We start from the raw sequence: 16,789 nt of genomic DNA, 5'->3' as shown, positions 1-16,789 counted from the left end.
TTACCCTGCCCGGCAGCTCCAGAGCTCCCTGAGCCAGCACCCGGCCAGGTGTGCTCTGCCCCAAGCCCTGCCGCCCCAGTCTCCCTCGCAGCCGGCAGCCCCCGCGGCAGGCAGGCAGGCAGGGCAGGGGCAGCCCCCAGGAGCAGCCAGGCTGGCTCCCGCGCCTGCAGGCAGGGTGCCTGGGCACAACCCCGGCTTCCTCCGTGGCAGGGACGGAGCAGCTGGAAGGATGCTCCAGGGCAGGATGCGACCAGGGTGCGGGAGGGAGCGCAGGGGTTAAGCTGACTTTCCAAGAAGCCCAGCTGCTGCACGTTTCCCGGTTTCCAGCAGGACTGAAGCCCCCCGCCGCCGTGCCAGGCGAGCCGGCAGCACCATCTAGCGGGCTGCTTCCCCCCCCCCCCCCGCATCGCCCCAAGCGGTGCCCGGACCCCCGTGCCCTGCCGCAGCCCACCCCACGCTGCCAGCCAGCCCTACCCGGGGGAGATGCTCCCCCACGGGGACGTGCACCACCCTGGGCAGGGGCAGCACCAGGCCAGCCCCGCTTCCCTTCCCTCGCATCCTCCCTTCTGCATCGGCTCCGCGCTCCGAACCGTGCCAGGGCAGGGGTAGGCACGGTTTCCATGCGGCAGGAACGCGGGCATCGCTGTGGCGGGGCACGCCTGGAGCTGCCCTCGTTACCCGTGGGGCGAGCGAGGCCCCGGAGCTGGGTCCTGCCCCACGGCTCCACACCAGCAGCCCCCAGGATCGGGGCAGGGGCCGTGCCTGACACCGCAGGCAGGAAAGGGGAGGAAAACTCTGCCAAGCCCCAAGAGCCCTCCGCAGGCAGGGGAGCAGCAGGCAGGGCAAGAGCATCTCTGCAGCAGCCGGCAGCTGGAGCGAGGCCCCGGAGCACCCACCGGCCCGGCCCCATTCACCGTGGGCCCTTCCCCTCCCCTCAGTTTCACCTCTTCCCCCCCCCAGGCCTGCTTGAGATCCCGGTGTGCGCCTGGGCGGTCGTGCACTACCGCCCATGGTGGGGACTGAGCCGACGCAAAACCCTGCGGGCTTTGTCCGAGCACATGTTGAGTCCGGCAAGGGCAGGTGGGCACCCTGCCCTCGCGCAGGCAGACCCTGCCTGTCCCCTCCTTCGCTCTGCCAGCCACTCACCTTGGCTACAAACTGCTTGTCCTTCTGATCCAGGTTTGCCGTGGGGGCCACATAGTCCCTCCAGATCCTCAGCTTGCGCTCCTTGGCGAACCTGGCAGTGGGGGACAGGCGTGATGCCCGGGCAGGCGTCCCCAGCAGGGACGGACCTGCCGTACGTTAAACCGACTGGCAAAGCTCTGGCAGAGGCAGCGGGGCTGGCACAGACTTGCAAGGAGAGATGGCATCTACCTCCCACCCCGGGGAGCACCGGGGGGACCCACACATGGATGGGGAAAAGGGGTTGGAGTCACGCCGGACACCCCATGGGTGCAGCTCAGAGCGCGCCCACCCCAGCACCCAGCTCTGCAGCTCCAGGCATCAGCCTCACCTTTCGGCCGCGCGCAGCTTGTCAGCGCCGCGGGTGTAGACGGCGATGGACCAGTCCACACAGCGGGCAAAGCCCTCCTTCAGCAAGAGCTCGGTGATGTTCCCGTTCTGCGGAGAAGGGGAGGAGGCGCTCGCTCAGCCGCCGGGGGACGTGGCACCGGGATCTACCCCAAGGAGAGCTTGCCTTCCCAGTCCTGCTCCGCTGCGAGGGGGTACCTCGCCCGCCCCGCTCAGCCCCTTAGTGCCAGAGGTTCCCAAACAGAGGTCCCCCTGCACAGCCCGGCCGCAGCGCCCGGCGCCCCCCGGGGCTGTCAGAGGCCACCCCAGCCATGCCCACGGGGCTCTGCTCTCCTCGTGGGCTGCTCAGACAGACCACGGTCTCCCACACCCACCGGTAAAGAGCCCATGACTCCCAGGCTGCTTGGAGCCGCCACCCGAGGCTCCTGGACCTTGCAACCACCTTTAGCACCTCCAGCGAGCGAAGACCAACAGCCCGCCGGGACCCTCTCCCACCCAAGCCCCACTTGCCGGGTGCAGGATGGTGCCCAGGATGTTCTGGTTGTGGCAGCTCTCCAGGACGATCTGCACATCCCTCTGCAGCAGCCGCGACTCCGTGAAGAACTTGGCTTCAGCTGCAAACGGCTCGGGGACTTCGGGGGCATCCGCCTCCCGCTTGAACGTGGGGCACTGCGGCAGAGGGGGGGACGGTCAGGGCAGGGGCTGGCCCCTAAAGCCTTGGCAAGGGGTGGGAAACCTCCGTGGGGAGGAAGGCTGCACGCAGCCCCCGTGCCCTGGCTTCTGGGAGACGGGATGGGGGGCTGCACACTGGGGGCCACGCGTACCAACGCTTCCGTGCCATTTGGCACCGACACAGCCCTCTACCTGCCCCAGCAAACACTGCTGGGAGCAAAGTGGGTACGGAGACCAGCTCCCACCGTAATCCTGGTGCGTGCAGCCTGGGTCAGATGGATAAGGAAAAAAGGCTCCGGTGCTCAGCACGGAGCTGGTACCCACCTACCCCAAACCTGTGCCCATCCCCGCAGCGACATCCTGCACCAGCACAACCACGGGCTGCAAGCAGCCCATTACTGGAGGGGGCACACAGGACAACACAGCGGGCAACAAGGCAGCCGCACCCCCGCCTCCATCCCTCCCTGCCCTGGTCCTGGCAGCCGGGGCAGCAGGCAGGTACGGGTGTGAGCCCTTGCACACTTGCACCGGTGCCGAAAGGCGCCGAGGAGGATGCACAACGAATGATGGTGCAAATTCCAGAGGGAACTCGCTGCAGAGGGGACTGCTGAGCATGTCTGCCGGGGTCGGGGCCAGCAGCCCAGCCTCACCTTGATCCCCGAGAGCATGACGGTGACCAGGTAGTAATCGGGGAGGAGAAGGGCTCTCACCACGCTGCCATCCCGGACGTGCTCTATGATGGCTGCGGAGCAAAAGCAGAGAGGTTGGTCCTGCTGCGGAGGGGCTCGGCAGCACCCGTGGAGCCGGCTCTCTGCAGCGAGCGGATGCCAAGGATGTGGTACCCAGGCAGCGCGGCGCAGGCAGCCGGCCCCCGAGGCCACGGGCAGGCAGCGGAGGATGGAGGGCAGGGCGACTCCAGCGCCCAGCAGCGAGGGCCAGAGCTGGTGCCAGCTTACCGTTGACTGGCTTCTGGTGCATGGAGTCCACGAAGTGCCGGGGGTTTTCGATCGTGTACTTGAGATCCCGGATGGTGTGGGAGCCCGTCCCCTCGCTCCACATCCCCTTCTTGGCGCTCTTGGCCTGCTCCTCCAGCTCTGCCAGCCGGCTCTGCTCGGGGCTGCAAGGACAGGACGAGACGGGGTGAGGCCAGGCCACGGGCAGGCAGGATGCTGCCGGCTCCTGCGTGTTTTATCACCAGGAACATCCACCTTCCAGGCACTTTTCTGGATGCTTTAGTGATTTGACCACTCGCATCTAGAAGAGGCACCGCCTGGGTGAGCCGGTGGGCAATGCTTCGCGCTGCTGACAGCAACACGCACAGTAAACCAAACTAAGTTTCTCCGGTACCGCGGCTGCACCATCGATGTCCGAATACCCACCGCTGGAAGAACCATCTCCAGTGGACTGGGGAGGTTTAGCCCCCGCAACCCTTTCAGAGGCTGTTTTTGTGCACCGCGATGGAAAGGCAGCCCCAGGGAGGCACGGCAGCCCCAAACCCTGGCGTGGCAGAGCAGGGACGGCAAACCCAGGTATGTGGCTCACGTTAAACAAAGTCGGTGATATTTGTGTTTTAGTATTCTTCAGGGTAAAGCTGCAACCTGGTGAATCCCAAATTCACTGCGGAAGCACCCGACTCAAGTAGCTGCTGAGTGAGTGGCTGAGAGTCACCTCACGCACCCATTAATTAACACACCCTTTGAATTAGGAGAGCAAACGTGGAGCAGCGACGCGCTCCAGGCGATATTTAATTGCGGGAAGCTCAGTCCTGCACTCACTGCGCTGCACCAGCCCCATCACGCTGGCGGTGGAGCTGGCAGCAGCGGCATCACCCAGCCAGGGTTGCTGCACATCCTGCACCATCGTCACGGGGGTCAGGGTGACCGGCTTCACCGGGCGCGCTGGCAGGAGGAGGTTGAAGGAGCGGAGCAGCAGACCCCCGCATGCCTGAAGCCACCAGAAGGTCCCTGCGGGGTCGCCCAGGTCCCCCCAGCACAAGCAGAGGACAACAGCACCCAACCTGCACCCCCCGTTTCCTTCCCTCCAGCACAACAGGCAAGTCCAGAAGTGCCTGAAAAGTGCCAGGCAGCAAATGCACAGGGACCACGGTCACCTCCCCGGCCGGAGCGAGGGGCTCCACCGTGCTCCTGCCTAGAGCCAGGGGAGGGGGCTACACGGCCCCCGCGAGCGGTGGCAGCCACATGGCCCGGCTGCTCAGACCAGCCCTGCGTGGGCTGGCGGTCCCCCTCCAGCACAAGCCCCAGCAGGGTCCCAGGGGACATTTCCAGCGGGAAGCAGGAGAAAGCCAGCGTAAAAACCCCAGTGGGCAGGTGGAGGCTTTCCTCCTTCACTCCCCCTCGACGCAGGAGGTGCGAGACCAAGACAGGGTGGCGAGAGCTGACTCCGGCTGAACCCCATCCATCCTCCGAACGCCGCAGGTCCTCGCCAGGCTCCACCGCCGGTGCTGCGCCCACTCCCCCAGCAGCTCCTTGCCCCCGGCCCCAGCAGCACCCCAGGCTGGCAGCTTCTGCACCCCTCCAGCGCAGGCACAGCAGCTTTCACACCTCTCCCAGGCTTTCCTGCCCTGCGGCGGTCCCTGACCGCGCCAAAGCGGAGCCACTGAATGCTGCCGAGGGCAGCCAGAGCCCACCAGCACCAGGCAGGGAGCACGTTCCCCAAGGGCTCGGGACCAGGACTGCGACCCCAGGCAGGCAGCACCCAATGGCACTCGAGGCTTCAGCACTGGCAAGCCTGGGCATAAAATAACCCATCCGCACCCTTGGCAACGCACTCTCTGTTTACTCACCGTACCTGTTTACAGGCTGCACTACCGAAAACACTGGGTGGAAAGCATCCAAGTGTGCCAGGAACAGTTTTAGGAAGCGACACGGGCAAGCTTCCAGCCCAGCAGGCGCGGGGATGGAAATAGCGTCCGACCGGTATTTATAGCAGCGCCACAGAAACAACTCGCACCCCTGGAACAGGATAGCTGGCACCCGGGGCTATACAGGGGGATGCCGGCACACCGCAGCCGAGGCCAGGCTTCTCCCTTGCTCCGGGACGCAATGGGGCCAGGGCGAAGCATCGGCTCCAATGGCATTGGCAGAGGCATCACACCGCCCAGGCGTAGGACGAGGGGCAGGAGCATCACAACATCACCTCTCTAGCACGAGTTAAAGCACCTCGACTCCACACCAAGCGTTATCTTCCAGCGACCAAGAGCTTCAGAAGATTTTCTGCTCTGCGGCCCAGGGCTGCAGCGCTGGTACTTCAGTGTCCAGGGCAAGGAGACACCCGGCTCCCACTCCACAACCCCTCACCACCCCAGCCCTAAAGACAAGGGCTCACCATGCCGGGATACCAACGCCTGTGAAACCCAGGCACCACAGAGAGCCCAGCCAAAGCCAGGGAACCCAACGGCTCCACGCCCAGGTAAATAACTGCAAAGGATCGGCGCGGCCGCACAGCACGGGCTCACCGGGGCAGTGCAGGAACCGGATACGTACTTGTTGGCTCGGATCCCTTCCCGGCGGGAGGCCAGCCCTTCAGCCACGAGGGACTCGGCAATGTTCTCGCCACTCGTGTCTGCGGAGAGAGGAGGAGAGGAGTCAGTGAGATGGCTGCCCCACGCGCTGGTGGCTCCGGAGGCACGCAGACCTCAGTCCTGGAAAGTTCTCCCAGCTAACAAGTGCTGGAGCAAGCCCGGAGCAGGAGGCTCCCGTCACCAGCCCGCTGTCCCAGCAGCACGCGGTCCTCACGATGCATCGAGCGGAGTAGCCCAGGGCTCTCCTGGGGCAGAGTTCCCCCCCAGACCAGGGCTAAGCAAGTGGGAAGGTGGCTCGTTGCTCTGCTGCACTGCCCGGCTGCAAGGCGTGCTGTCGCCCAGGACCATCTCCAGGGAAGGGGATGCCCTCAGCACCCCGGGGCAGTCCGGCGATGCCCGCCATCACGAAAGGAGCTCTCTGGATTGCCAACGAAGGCCACAGTACCAGCACAACCTGCAACGGCCACCTCTGCACAGGGCGTCCTTTCTCTACGGAAACACAGCGGGGTTCACGGCAGAGCCCCCCGGGGAGGCGGGGGGACAAACACCACGGTCCAGGGGGGATCCCGGGCCAGGGAGAACAGGAGAATTTGGGCAGAATCCCCCAGGAGAAACCCCCGGCTGCCCACGCAGAAAGGAGGGCACAGGGTTGCACGGCCCCGAGCAGCAGCGGAGGGTGGCCAGGGAGGGGGGTGCAGGGCACTGCCTGGACCCCCACCTTTCCCCAGCACCTCCGCTCCGGCTCAGCCACCGCCGGCGAGCGATGGCAAGCCCCCACCCCTCCAAAGCCTGGTGCCGCAGACGGCTGCTGCATCACTGCCAGGGAAGCTGTCGCAGCGTTTCCATATTAATAGTATTTAAACCTTGACAAACTTCATCAGGAAACATTTTATGCTTCATTTCTCACCTCCACGGTGTGACAGGCTGGGATTTAACAATAAGGACGACACCTACGCAGGAGGCACGGGATAAAAGTCCTTAACGTGACAGACAACAAGGCTGCAGATGACTGAGAGGCAGCACTTCACTTATCGCGGTGGCACCAAACAACAAAACCGCTTTCAAGGTTTATTTGTTGCAGACTGTGCCGTCGGGACCTGCCAGGCTTCCTGCTGAAGGGGTGGGAAAGCGGAGAGCAGCAGCTCTCCAAAACTGTGATTCCCCACTCTGCAGGAGGGGATCCCCAGCCCAAAGGGCTTCCCACTCCCCCAGCCCACGAGCAAACTGAGAGCTCAGGAACGAGCGTGGAGGTAACCCAGTTCTTTGTGTCTCGGGGGACAGGCTCATCATGGCAGCGCGTAGGGCCCTGCTCCCCTTTCTCGCAGCCTGGGGACTGTGGGGGGTCTCGCATTCCCACACCGGAGGGGGACCCCCATAGGGACACGGGAGATGCTGGCTGGAGCGCGCTGGGACGCAGCGGCGATGGGAAGCCAGCCCCGGGTCACCCTCGCAACACTGACGAGGTGCTGGTGGTGGAAAGGGGCTCTCAGTAGGGCTATAGTCCACCCCACATCCAGCGGAGCCTGAAAACCTCTGAGGAGGGAGCTCCAGGCTCCCCGGGGAGCTGCGCGGCTGCAAACGCCCCTGCCAATCCTCTGCAGCAGGGCACCGAGGCCAGCAGCGGTGCTGGGCTTTCTGGCTGCGCAGGGGAGCTGGTGGCCGGCAGCGCTCGTCCTGCCCAGCCAGAGGCACCGGCAGCTCATGCCGCGGACCCAGCGGGAGCCTCTCCCCAGCACCGTGGGCCACCTCCTCTCTCCCCGGACCTCTGTGCAAACCCGTTCGTGCTGCGCTGCCCCAGGACAAACCCCGTCTGCAGCGGTGAGCAAGCCCCGGCCATTCGCTGCCTGAGCCAACCTCCCGCTTCCACGGCAGGAAAGGCTCCGAGCACCGCAGCGATGCCAGGGAGCGCGTTTGGAGATGACGACTGCCTCACGGCACCCCCTCACCCTCTCCGGTCCGGCCCCGCACAGCCGAGCTGCAAGCAGCAGGGTCTGCAGGGACACGGGGCAGAGGGCACCCGACCCCCCCAGTCCGTACCAGAGCTACCCCAGGACACGCACACCCAAAACTCCGCAGCCCCTGAGCCCCTTTACAGCCCCTTGCACACGCCTGGCCCTTCCCTCCTTTACCGCTCAGTTACCGCTGAGCTTCCCACGGCAGAGGAGGCTGCCAGGGAGCTCTGGCTGAGCCCAACCTACGCCCTGGTCATGTCCCAAATATCCCAGCCGTGGGGCCGTCCCAGCTCCGCACCGACTCTCCGGTGAGCACAGAGGTGTGCTGTTCGCTCAGCGCATCTCCTGCCCTGTGCTGAGCTGGTGCATCTGGCTGCCCCAGTAACCCTGAGCTGGGTGGCACCGGAGGACAAGCTGGGTCCTGGTGAGCACCCACGTCCCAAGAGCCCACTCGCCTTGAGTGGGTCTCGTCCCCCTTCTTGAAACCCACGGGGAGTTTATCCAGGAGCTAAGCCCAGCAGAGCGGAGCGGTGCAGCCCAGAACCCAGCAGCAGGATGCGGTCACCTCTGAGCCGCTTCCTCTCACCGTTACTGTGACCAGGCCGGGCAATGGCCAAGGGCTAACCATGGGGAGCAAGAGCCCAGGAACTCACCCACCAGCACAGCTGGAACCAAAATCAGCCAGAGCCGCTGGCAGAGGGGACGCAGCACCCAGCAGAGCGCAGTCCGGTGTCATGCTCACCATGAGAGAGGACCTGACTGGAGCCAAAGCCCACCTGCGCCAGCACCAAAAAGCTGCTCCGAGCCAGACACAGCGCTGCCTGCGGGCATCACGCGGCATTTGGGCTGAGCGGCTTCGCTCCCAGCGCTCCGCTGCATCCTCAGGGACCACAGGTAAGCTGGCTCCTTTTGGGAGATTTCAATCAGCCGGAGACGAGCAAGAGATTTATAACGACAAAAAGGATGGCAAAGGGAAACCCGTGGGAATTCACCTAAGGCACAGCCTGCATCCGTGTGCTGCGGTACATCAGCCAGCGGCTGCAGCTCCGGAGGGCGCAGCCCCGCAGTCAGCCGGGACCATCGTCGAGCATCGCTCCCCTCCAAAAGCTGGTGCTCCACCAAAAAGCTGGCATGCGTCCTTCTGCTGCCGACACCGCATCCCAACCCACCCCCTCGGACAGTAGCTCCGGCTAAGAGCACCGCACGCTCCCCGCCACCCTTCAGGCACCCAACGGACCCCTTTGCGCTCACCTTTCCCCAAGTACACCATCCCGTACTCCCGGCCTTGCGGGGTCTTGTACTCCACGGTAAAGCAGACCTCCTTCCCGATCAGCTTCTTCCGCAGAAACTCACGTGCCGGGAATCCCCAGGGCTGAAGGGAAAGAAGTCGACGTGAGCCGATGGGTCGAACGCAGCCGGGGAAGCCTCCCCATCCCGGGGGACTCACGCTCTCCTCCACGTGTGCTGCATTAGCCCGGGACCGCGCTGGAGGCTGTTTGCAGCCCACGAGCTTGCAGAGGAACCGACCCCGTTACTCCGCAGGAGGAACACCCCCCTCTCTCCCCCAAAAGTGGTCACGGTTGGTTTTCCAGCCGGCCTCGTGCTGCCCAAGCACAGCCAGACCCAGCCGGCCAAGCCTGGGAAGGCTCCTGGGGCAGAGGGAGCAGGGCTGGAGCCGTGCCGAAACGGGGGGCTGGAGCAGCCCCAGGTCCCAGGGATGCGGTGGGGGGTTCCCCAGCTCCTGCCCAAAGCTGTGCAGGCGTCCATGGCGAAGGAGCAGAGCAGGACCAGCGCAGCAGCTGTGCCTGGCCAGGAGAAGCCGGCTCTCACATCCCCCCGGCACCTCCCCGCACCGCGGCACGAACGCACCGGAGCCCCGGCGAGCTCAGCCCCACTCCACCGCAGTGGGTGGGTGGGGAACGCGGTCCGGAGGAGAGAACATGACGTGCTCATAAACAATTAGCAAACCTGACAGGCATAATTTTTTAAAAGAGTGACATTTAAAGGCTGAAGCAGTGTTTAGAAGACAAACTCCCCAGGGAGAGCAATTAGCTGCCAGCGCTCTGCACCACCCCCGGGGCTGGGAGGATGGGTGGCCGGGGCTGGGCTCCCTCCGACACACACCCGCCGCTCACCACCACCATGCCCCGCTGCTGGTACAGGCAGCCCTGCCTGCACCCAATCTGCCAAAGCAACATCCCCGTTGCCTCCTGTGCCCCCAGCCCCGGAGCAGGTACAGCCCCGGAGAGGGAGCGTGGAGGCACCACCGGCTTGCCCCGGTGCTGCAGAGCCTGCCCAGCCATGCCCGCTCCTCGCTGGCGGACGATGCCGGCCCCGTCCTGGCCACGTGTGCGACCACAGTGGGGTGAAGAAGTCCACCCCAAAATCAACACTGGGGGACCAGAGCAGGGAAAGGATCTCTTAAAGGATGATTAAAGGGACCGTTTCACCCTGCATCCGCAGCACCCCACATGCCCCCGAGCTGGGCAGGGCGGCAGAACTGGCGTGGAAGGAGCAGCCTGTACCCCAGCAGCGGGTCAGGCAGGGGAATGGATGATGCCTCTTGCAACGGCTGAGCCAGCAGCATCGGGACACGCCGTCCAGCTCAGCCCACAACCCTCGGGGCAGGGGGGCCACATGGCACCGCTCGCAGGAGGCACCCACCTCGTCCGGGGTGTCCTTGGCATCCGGCTGGCCCGCGGCGGCACGGCGGGCGAGGTTCCCGGCACGGATGTTGCTGAGGTTGATCTGGCGCTCGGGGGGCGGCCCGCCTCGGGGTTGCCCACGGACGATGATGGCGCAGCCTGACAGCACCTGCGGGGAGACAGCGGGGTTACGGGGGGCGACAGAGGGTGCCCCAGCAGCGGCAGCTGCTCGGTAGCAGGCGGCAAAGGAGACTGGGGAGGCAAGAGGTGATGGAGCTGAGCATGCAGGCAGGTGATGCTGAGCAGACAGACAGACTTCCAGGGATGGATGCTGCCCCAGGCAGGGCACAGGAAACTTGGCACCGCGGGGTACAACTTCTCATGGGTCTGGCAGAGCCAGGAATTGCCCCAGGTTTCCTGCTCGGAGATGCAGGATGGAGCCAAGCCCCGCACCTTCACAGCGCGACCTGTCAAACATCCCATCCCCTCCTGCAGCACACGCAGCAGATCCCAGGGTGATGGATAACACAGAGGACTTGGCAGATCGGGATTTTACTCCCGGTGCTGACCCGTCAGATGAGCCCAGCCAGGCCACCTTCCCCCGCTGCTTCGGCTGCTGAGCACTCCGAGCCAGGAGCACGGCTACGCTGCGCAGTCCCGTCCCCGGAAGCCCCGTCCCATCCTGTCCCACCCAAGTCCCAGGGCTCCGGCAGCCCCATCACTCCCCAGTGCCGCAGGGGGACCCCTGTGTTCGGGAGGGCGTCACACCCACAGCACCCCGAGGGTCTCCGTGCGGCTGCCGGCACAGGATACAGGCAGGGAAAAGCTGGCACCGGTGCTGCCCCGGGGAAGCCCCACGGGACAGGGCACACAGAACGGGAACGTGGCCGCGGCTGGCGGGACGCTGCTCTCAGCACGAGGGCTTTAACCGCCCGGGCTGCCCAGCACCGCCGCGGAGACGCTTACAAGAGTGCTGAGTGAGGAGCACGCTCAGAGAGGATGCTTTTACCTACCACGATGCTAAGAACTTTACCAGGGATCTGACCCCCTGGAGCGAAGGGGCCGCAGGCAACGGGCTGTCCTCACCCTGCGCCCACGGCCAGTAACCTCAGCGAAGTGACCGCGTTGAGGTCAGAACAATAAACCGGTATGGAAAAAAACTGCTGGGAGAATCCCCCAAAATGACAGAAACCCAAGCTGGACCTCTCCTCCTTGCACCCAACTCAATTACAGGAACCAGCATCACCCCACACTGCAAAACCCCCGGGGTTTCTCCACGGCTCCGTCCCCGGACAAGACCCCCAGCCACCCACCGACAGCCACGGCATCGGCAGAGCCAGCTCCAGCGCCAAGCCGGGCTCCCAGCCAGGCAGAGCGAGCGTGCCGGGGATCACCCTGTTCCCGTTTTAATCGGCGCTGGCTCCCTGCACGCGGGGTTGATGCTGCTGAAGCACTCGCAGAAAACCTCCGGGTTGGATTTCAGCACGTGCCCTGGCTTGCTGCCCACCCGAAATCCCCGCGGATGCTCACAGCGCATCCCAAAGCCAGAGGACTCGTACCCTGTAACAGAAGCCAGCCCGGCGCAGTGCCAGGGACACCGGCTCGCACCGAAACACGGCCCACCGTGCTGACCCCAAGGGTCCGGCTGCACAGCAGCACGGTGCTTGCTGCCTCACGCCACCGGTCCCACGGCAGAGACAGACACGCTGCGCGAGCTACTGGGAATTGAGCTTCAAATTAAGCCTGAGCTGCACACAGAGCGATCCCCCAGCAAAGGCTCAGTGCTCGATACTTAAGGACTTAGAGGTTTCATCGCTGTAATTAACCTTAATCTTTAATTTATAGGGCATGGGGAAACAAGTCAGATGCTGTAGCTGTTTTACCCAATCACCAATACAAACCCTGGATCCTGGGAAGGGGACAGGTTCGTTAGCAAAGCCGCTCTGCGGGTGCTTGCAGTGCTTTGGGGTGGGCACACCATCATCCCCCCGTGCCCGTGTCCCTGCCTGCGGAGCGGCCACGCTGCCTGCCCACCGCTCCCGGGATGGGGAACCACACGCACCTTCACGGTCAGCAGCTTCTGGCCAGGCTCGGGCAGCGATGGGACGGGAGGTGGTCCCAGCTCCTGGGGTTCACCCGCCTGCCAGCTCAAGCCGTGCTCGGCAAAAGTCAGCCCGGGCACCTCATCGGCCCTGCCTCGTGCTCCGGACAGAGGAAGCTGGGCTTAAATCAGGCTTAAACCTGTACTGCCAACACAAGTAGCGCAGGCTCAGAGGTGAGGGCACGGCACAGACACGCGGGTTGCACGGACCCGGCTCCCGCGGCAGAGGGGACCCCCAAGCACAGGAGGGGACGGCACCAGGGTCCTGCCGGCACGGCCGTCAGCCAGACCATCGTGTCCAGAGCTGCAACTGCGGGGCACGAGAGTTAACAGCCGTCGCAGGAACGGGAAGGAAGGTAACAAGAAGTGAAGGCAGGGTCCCAACCGAGTGGCAAGGAGACGGGCAGCCACTCACCCGGCTCTCCCTGTTTACCTGGAGACTCACCAACACGGGGCCCCAGCTCGGCTCCAAGCCGGGGGGCCCCCGTGCCGCCAGCCAGGGCCGTGCCACGCTGCACCACGCTCCATCCGGCCCAGCCACCGACGACCCAGGCAGAGCTGGACCCCAACACGCCTGGCTGCCACAAGTCCACCCATACCCACCCCAGGACTCCGCATGCTCCCCCAGCTCCTCCAGCCCCCCAAAAGGAAGGAGCCTCTTGCTGCCCCATCCCACCCCACAGGGCAGAGCCCCAACCCGGCTCCCGGCGGCTGCAGGGCTCAGACCCCCCCATCACCTCCCCGCTCCCGCTCTCGCCCCCCATCCTGCTCCGCTGCGCCAGGACAAACTCCCTCCCCACTCCCAAACTCTGCGGTCCCGCTGCCCACCTGCTGCGATTTCAGGGGAAACCTGCATCAGGAAGGTGGAAAAAACCCCAAAACCTCCAAGTTCAAGAAGCCGTGATGGGAATCGCAGCAGAGCACATGGCCAGCACCACTCCGGGCTGCGCCGGCAGCTCCCGGCCCTGGGGCACCACCACGAAGCCGAGCAGCGGCTGTGGAGAGCCAGGGATCCCCATCTCTCCAGGCTGCCCCCCAGGAAGGGGCTTGGGGCTGGCTGCCCTGGAAAGGGACGGGGGACCATGGGGCACACCCCGGTGGGGGGGACACCCTGGGCAGCACCCCCTGTCAGGCACGGGGCAGCGTGTGGCCCCCAGGAGCCGGTGCCCGCCGTGCACAGCTGCCTCTCAGCCAGCAGACACCGACCATCCTGCCCAAAACCACCCTACGGAGCCACGTCCCCTCGGATGGAGCCAGGCTGGGATGAACGGCCGAGCGAGGTTTTTCCTGAACATCCCAAAAATCTGCTTGTTGGGCACGAGACAGCGCGGGGCAGCAGGAACGGTTCCCCACGCCACCGGTGAGCTAAAGCACGGGGAAGGCAGTGTCCCCAAACCTCCAGCAGCCCTGTCCCCACCGCCGCAGCAAGCTGCATGGCGAAGGGACGCCCCGAGCGAAGGTCTCCTTCTGAAGGCAGCGGTGGGATTCGCAGCCAGCGCTGACACCTGCCTGGGGGCATCACCTGCAACCTCGAGAAAAAACTGTATTTGAGCACAAAACCCCCGTGTTTGGGCAACGGGACGACAACACGCCTTTAGCGGCCGACGGCCTTGAAGACGGGAGCTGCGGCCGTGCCAGCGCACGAGCCCGGCTCGATGCGGACACGTGGAGAGCGAGGTCAGATCCCGCCAACCCACCCTCTCCCGGCAGCGGCACGGCCAGCGAGAGCACCCTGCGGCCAAATCCTCACCGGGGCGGGGGGGCCAGGGCAGGTACCGAGCTGGGGCAGAGAAGGCACCGGGGGGGAACGCGGGGACGCGTGTGCCAGGCTCTGGTCCTGCGGCAGCTGCCAGACCTTTGCCCTCCGGGTCCGCGGTGCCGGCACACGTGGGAACCCAACGCGGACGGGCTGGGGACCCCGTCCCACCGCTCCTTGCGTGGGGACATCGCCGGCACGGGGAGAGGAGCAGGTGGGGGACCCCGAGGGACGTCCCAGCCCGCAGCGTGCCCGGGGGACGGGTGTCCCTGCTCACGGTGCCGAGCAATCCCGAGCTTCCTCTGGGCTGCGGGGGCTTGCGGGGCCGGGCAGAGCGGGGTCACCGGCCCCCCCCCGGGCCACGGGCCAGCCCCGGCACACGTGGGGGGGGACCGGGCCCCCCCGTCCCTGCCCGCACAGCCCCAGGACGGGGTGGGGAGCCCCCGCCAGCACCCCCCGCCGGGCGGTGGGATCCCCGGGGTGCAGCGAGGGGTGCCCGGGCCGGCGGGGCGGGGACAGCAGCACCGGGGGTGCGGGGCCGGGCCGGCTGGAAGCCGCGGGCAGCGCCGGGGGCCCCCATGCCCGGGGAAAGGGCCCGGCTGCACCGGAAGGCGTGTGGGGGCCCGGGAGCAGAGCGCGAGGCTGCGGGAGGGCAGGCGGCGAGCGGAGGGGGGGGGGGCGGGGGTGTCCCGGGCACCGGAGGGGGCTGCGTGGGGCCCGGGGGACCGGTTACCGGGACGGGAGGCAGGGAGCGCAGGTAGGGCCCGGGTACCGGCGGGGGCTGCGGGAGGTGCCTGGGGGAGGGCAGCGCACCGGCGGGGGCTGAGGCCCCGGGACCGGGCCGGTGGGCGCACGAGGCGGCGGGCGAAGCGGAGAACGGGGAGGCCCGCGGGGAGCGGCGGTCGCGGCGGGCGGGCAGAGCCCTTACCATCTTGACGATGCCGCGCTGGACGGCGAGGGGCGGCGCGGAGCCGCCCTGCCCGGGGGAGGCCGCGGAGGCCATGGCGGGGCGGGGGCGGCGGACGGGGCGAGCGCGGAACGAGCGGACGGGGCCCGGCGCGAGCGCGGAAGGGAGCCGCGGGGCGGGGCGGCGGGGGGGCGGGGCCGGGCCGAGGGGGGGAGAGGAAGGCGGGGCCTCCCCGCCGCCCCGCCCCGCCGCCCGGCTAACGGCCAACGGGAGGCCGGTCCCGCCGCCCGCTCCGTCCCGCCCCGCCGCGTCTCGACCAATGACGACGCGCGGCGCCGCAGCTCCGGCCCGAGAGGCCGCCGCCGGGGGGGTGACGTCACGCGCGGCCCCGCCCCGCGGAGGGGGGCGGGACTTCCGGGGCACGCGGCGCCAGGGACACGTCGGCAAAGGGCCGCCCGGGTTCCCACGTGGCCTCCCGCCGCGCCGGGGGCGGGGCCGGGCCGGGACACGCCCCCTTGCGTCACCCCCCGCCCCGCGGCCGTGCAGCGCCGAGCACCGGGCACCGGGCACCGGGCACCGGGCGGGGGGGGAGAGGGGGCTCCGGGGGCAGCCCCGCGGGGGAAGGGGGGTCCCTCAGCACGGGGGTCCGGAGGAAGGGGGAGCCCCCCAGCGCGGCCCCACAGAAGGCCCGGGGGTACCCCCAGCACGGCCCCGCGGGGGAAGGGGGGATCCCCCGGCATGGCCCCACACCCCAGAACAGCCCCACGGGGGTCCGGAGGAAGGGGGAGCCCCCAGCACGGCCCCACAGGGGTTTGGGGGAAGGGGGAGCCACAGCTGGGGAGGGGGCTCCCTGTGCCGGCTCCCCCCTCACCGTGCTGTCCCCCCCCCGGCGCCACCCTCCACACTCGGGGGGCTGCAGGGTCGCAGGGCCCCCCCGGTGCCTCCCTCCCCGTGCCAAGGGGATCCCGACACCGCGCAGGGCCCGGGCCCGGCCCCGGCAGCTCCTGCCGGCCCCCGAGCAGCGGTTTTGGGGGAAGAGGGGAGGAGAGCAGAGCACCCCACCCGCACCCTGCTCAGCCGCTGCCGGGGGGGGCTTTTGGCCAGTTTGGGGGTGGGCAGCGGCACGGCGGGTCCCTGCGGCCCCGTGGGTCAGCTGTGAGCACGGCCACCCTCCCGCACCCCCTCCACCCCTCGGACACCCACACCCTACCAGGAGGCTGCGGCGCCTGCGGCCAGCACCGTCCGTGTCCTCTGAGGCGACGGGGGGAACCCGCGCTGCGAGGCGAGGTCCGTCCCCCCCCGTGGCCTCAACCACCCGAGGTCACCCATCGTCATCGTGTCCTGGCAGCGGGGACCCGCAGTCTGGCCGCGCTCGGGGACGTCCTCCCGCCGGGGATGCTGTTGCCGTGCGGCCGCGCTTCTCGCAGTCGGGGCTGTGGGGACAGACCTCACGTCTTTGGGTGACCCCAAACCCCCCGTCCGGAGCAGAGGGGCCGGGGCAGCGAGCGCAGGGCTGGGACCCGCTCTGCCCCGGCACGCTGCGTTGCTGCGGGCACGGCACCCGAGCCGGCGGCTCTGGCAAGCGACCGTCCGGCTGGTGCTTCATGCATGGAGAAGCGCTCTGCCCGGCTTGGCAGGCAATTCGGAGATGCCCCCGGTGCTTACCTGGCCGGAGATGCCGTCCG

General features: G+C 67.2%; 1 protein-coding gene across 2 annotated transcripts in view; it reads right to left on the bottom strand.

Annotated features, from left to right (window-relative positions):
• The window catches only part of SND1 (staphylococcal nuclease and tudor domain containing 1), a 138,007-nt gene extending 122,726 nt beyond the window's left edge, over positions 1-15,281 (bottom strand). For both annotated transcript variants that reach the window (XR_008575445.1, XM_054813103.1), the window contains exons 1-9: positions 15,126-15,281; positions 10,360-10,509; positions 8,947-9,067; positions 5,706-5,784; positions 3,159-3,319; positions 2,853-2,944; positions 2,041-2,199; positions 1,514-1,620; positions 1,147-1,237 (exon numbers count right to left, since the gene is read on the bottom strand). Coding sequence is in view for 1 of the 2 variants with exons in the window: in XM_054813103.1 (XP_054669078.1) it covers positions 1,147-1,237; positions 1,514-1,620; positions 2,041-2,199; positions 2,853-2,944; positions 3,159-3,319; positions 5,706-5,784; positions 8,947-9,067; positions 10,360-10,509; positions 15,126-15,200 (1,035 nt within the window). In the remaining variant the exon portion in view is untranslated. The remainder of the gene's footprint in view (positions 1-1,146; positions 1,238-1,513; positions 1,621-2,040; positions 2,200-2,852; positions 2,945-3,158; positions 3,320-5,705; positions 5,785-8,946; positions 9,068-10,359; positions 10,510-15,125) is intronic.
• Positions 15,282-16,789: the final 1,508 nt, after the last annotated feature.

This window comes from Grus americana, chromosome 1 (genome assembly GCF_028858705.1).
Source record: "Grus americana isolate bGruAme1 chromosome 1, bGruAme1.mat, whole genome shotgun sequence".
Taxonomy (NCBI): domain Eukaryota; kingdom Metazoa; phylum Chordata; class Aves; order Gruiformes; family Gruidae; genus Grus; species Grus americana.
This window is presented reverse-complemented; position numbering and strand designations above follow the sequence as displayed.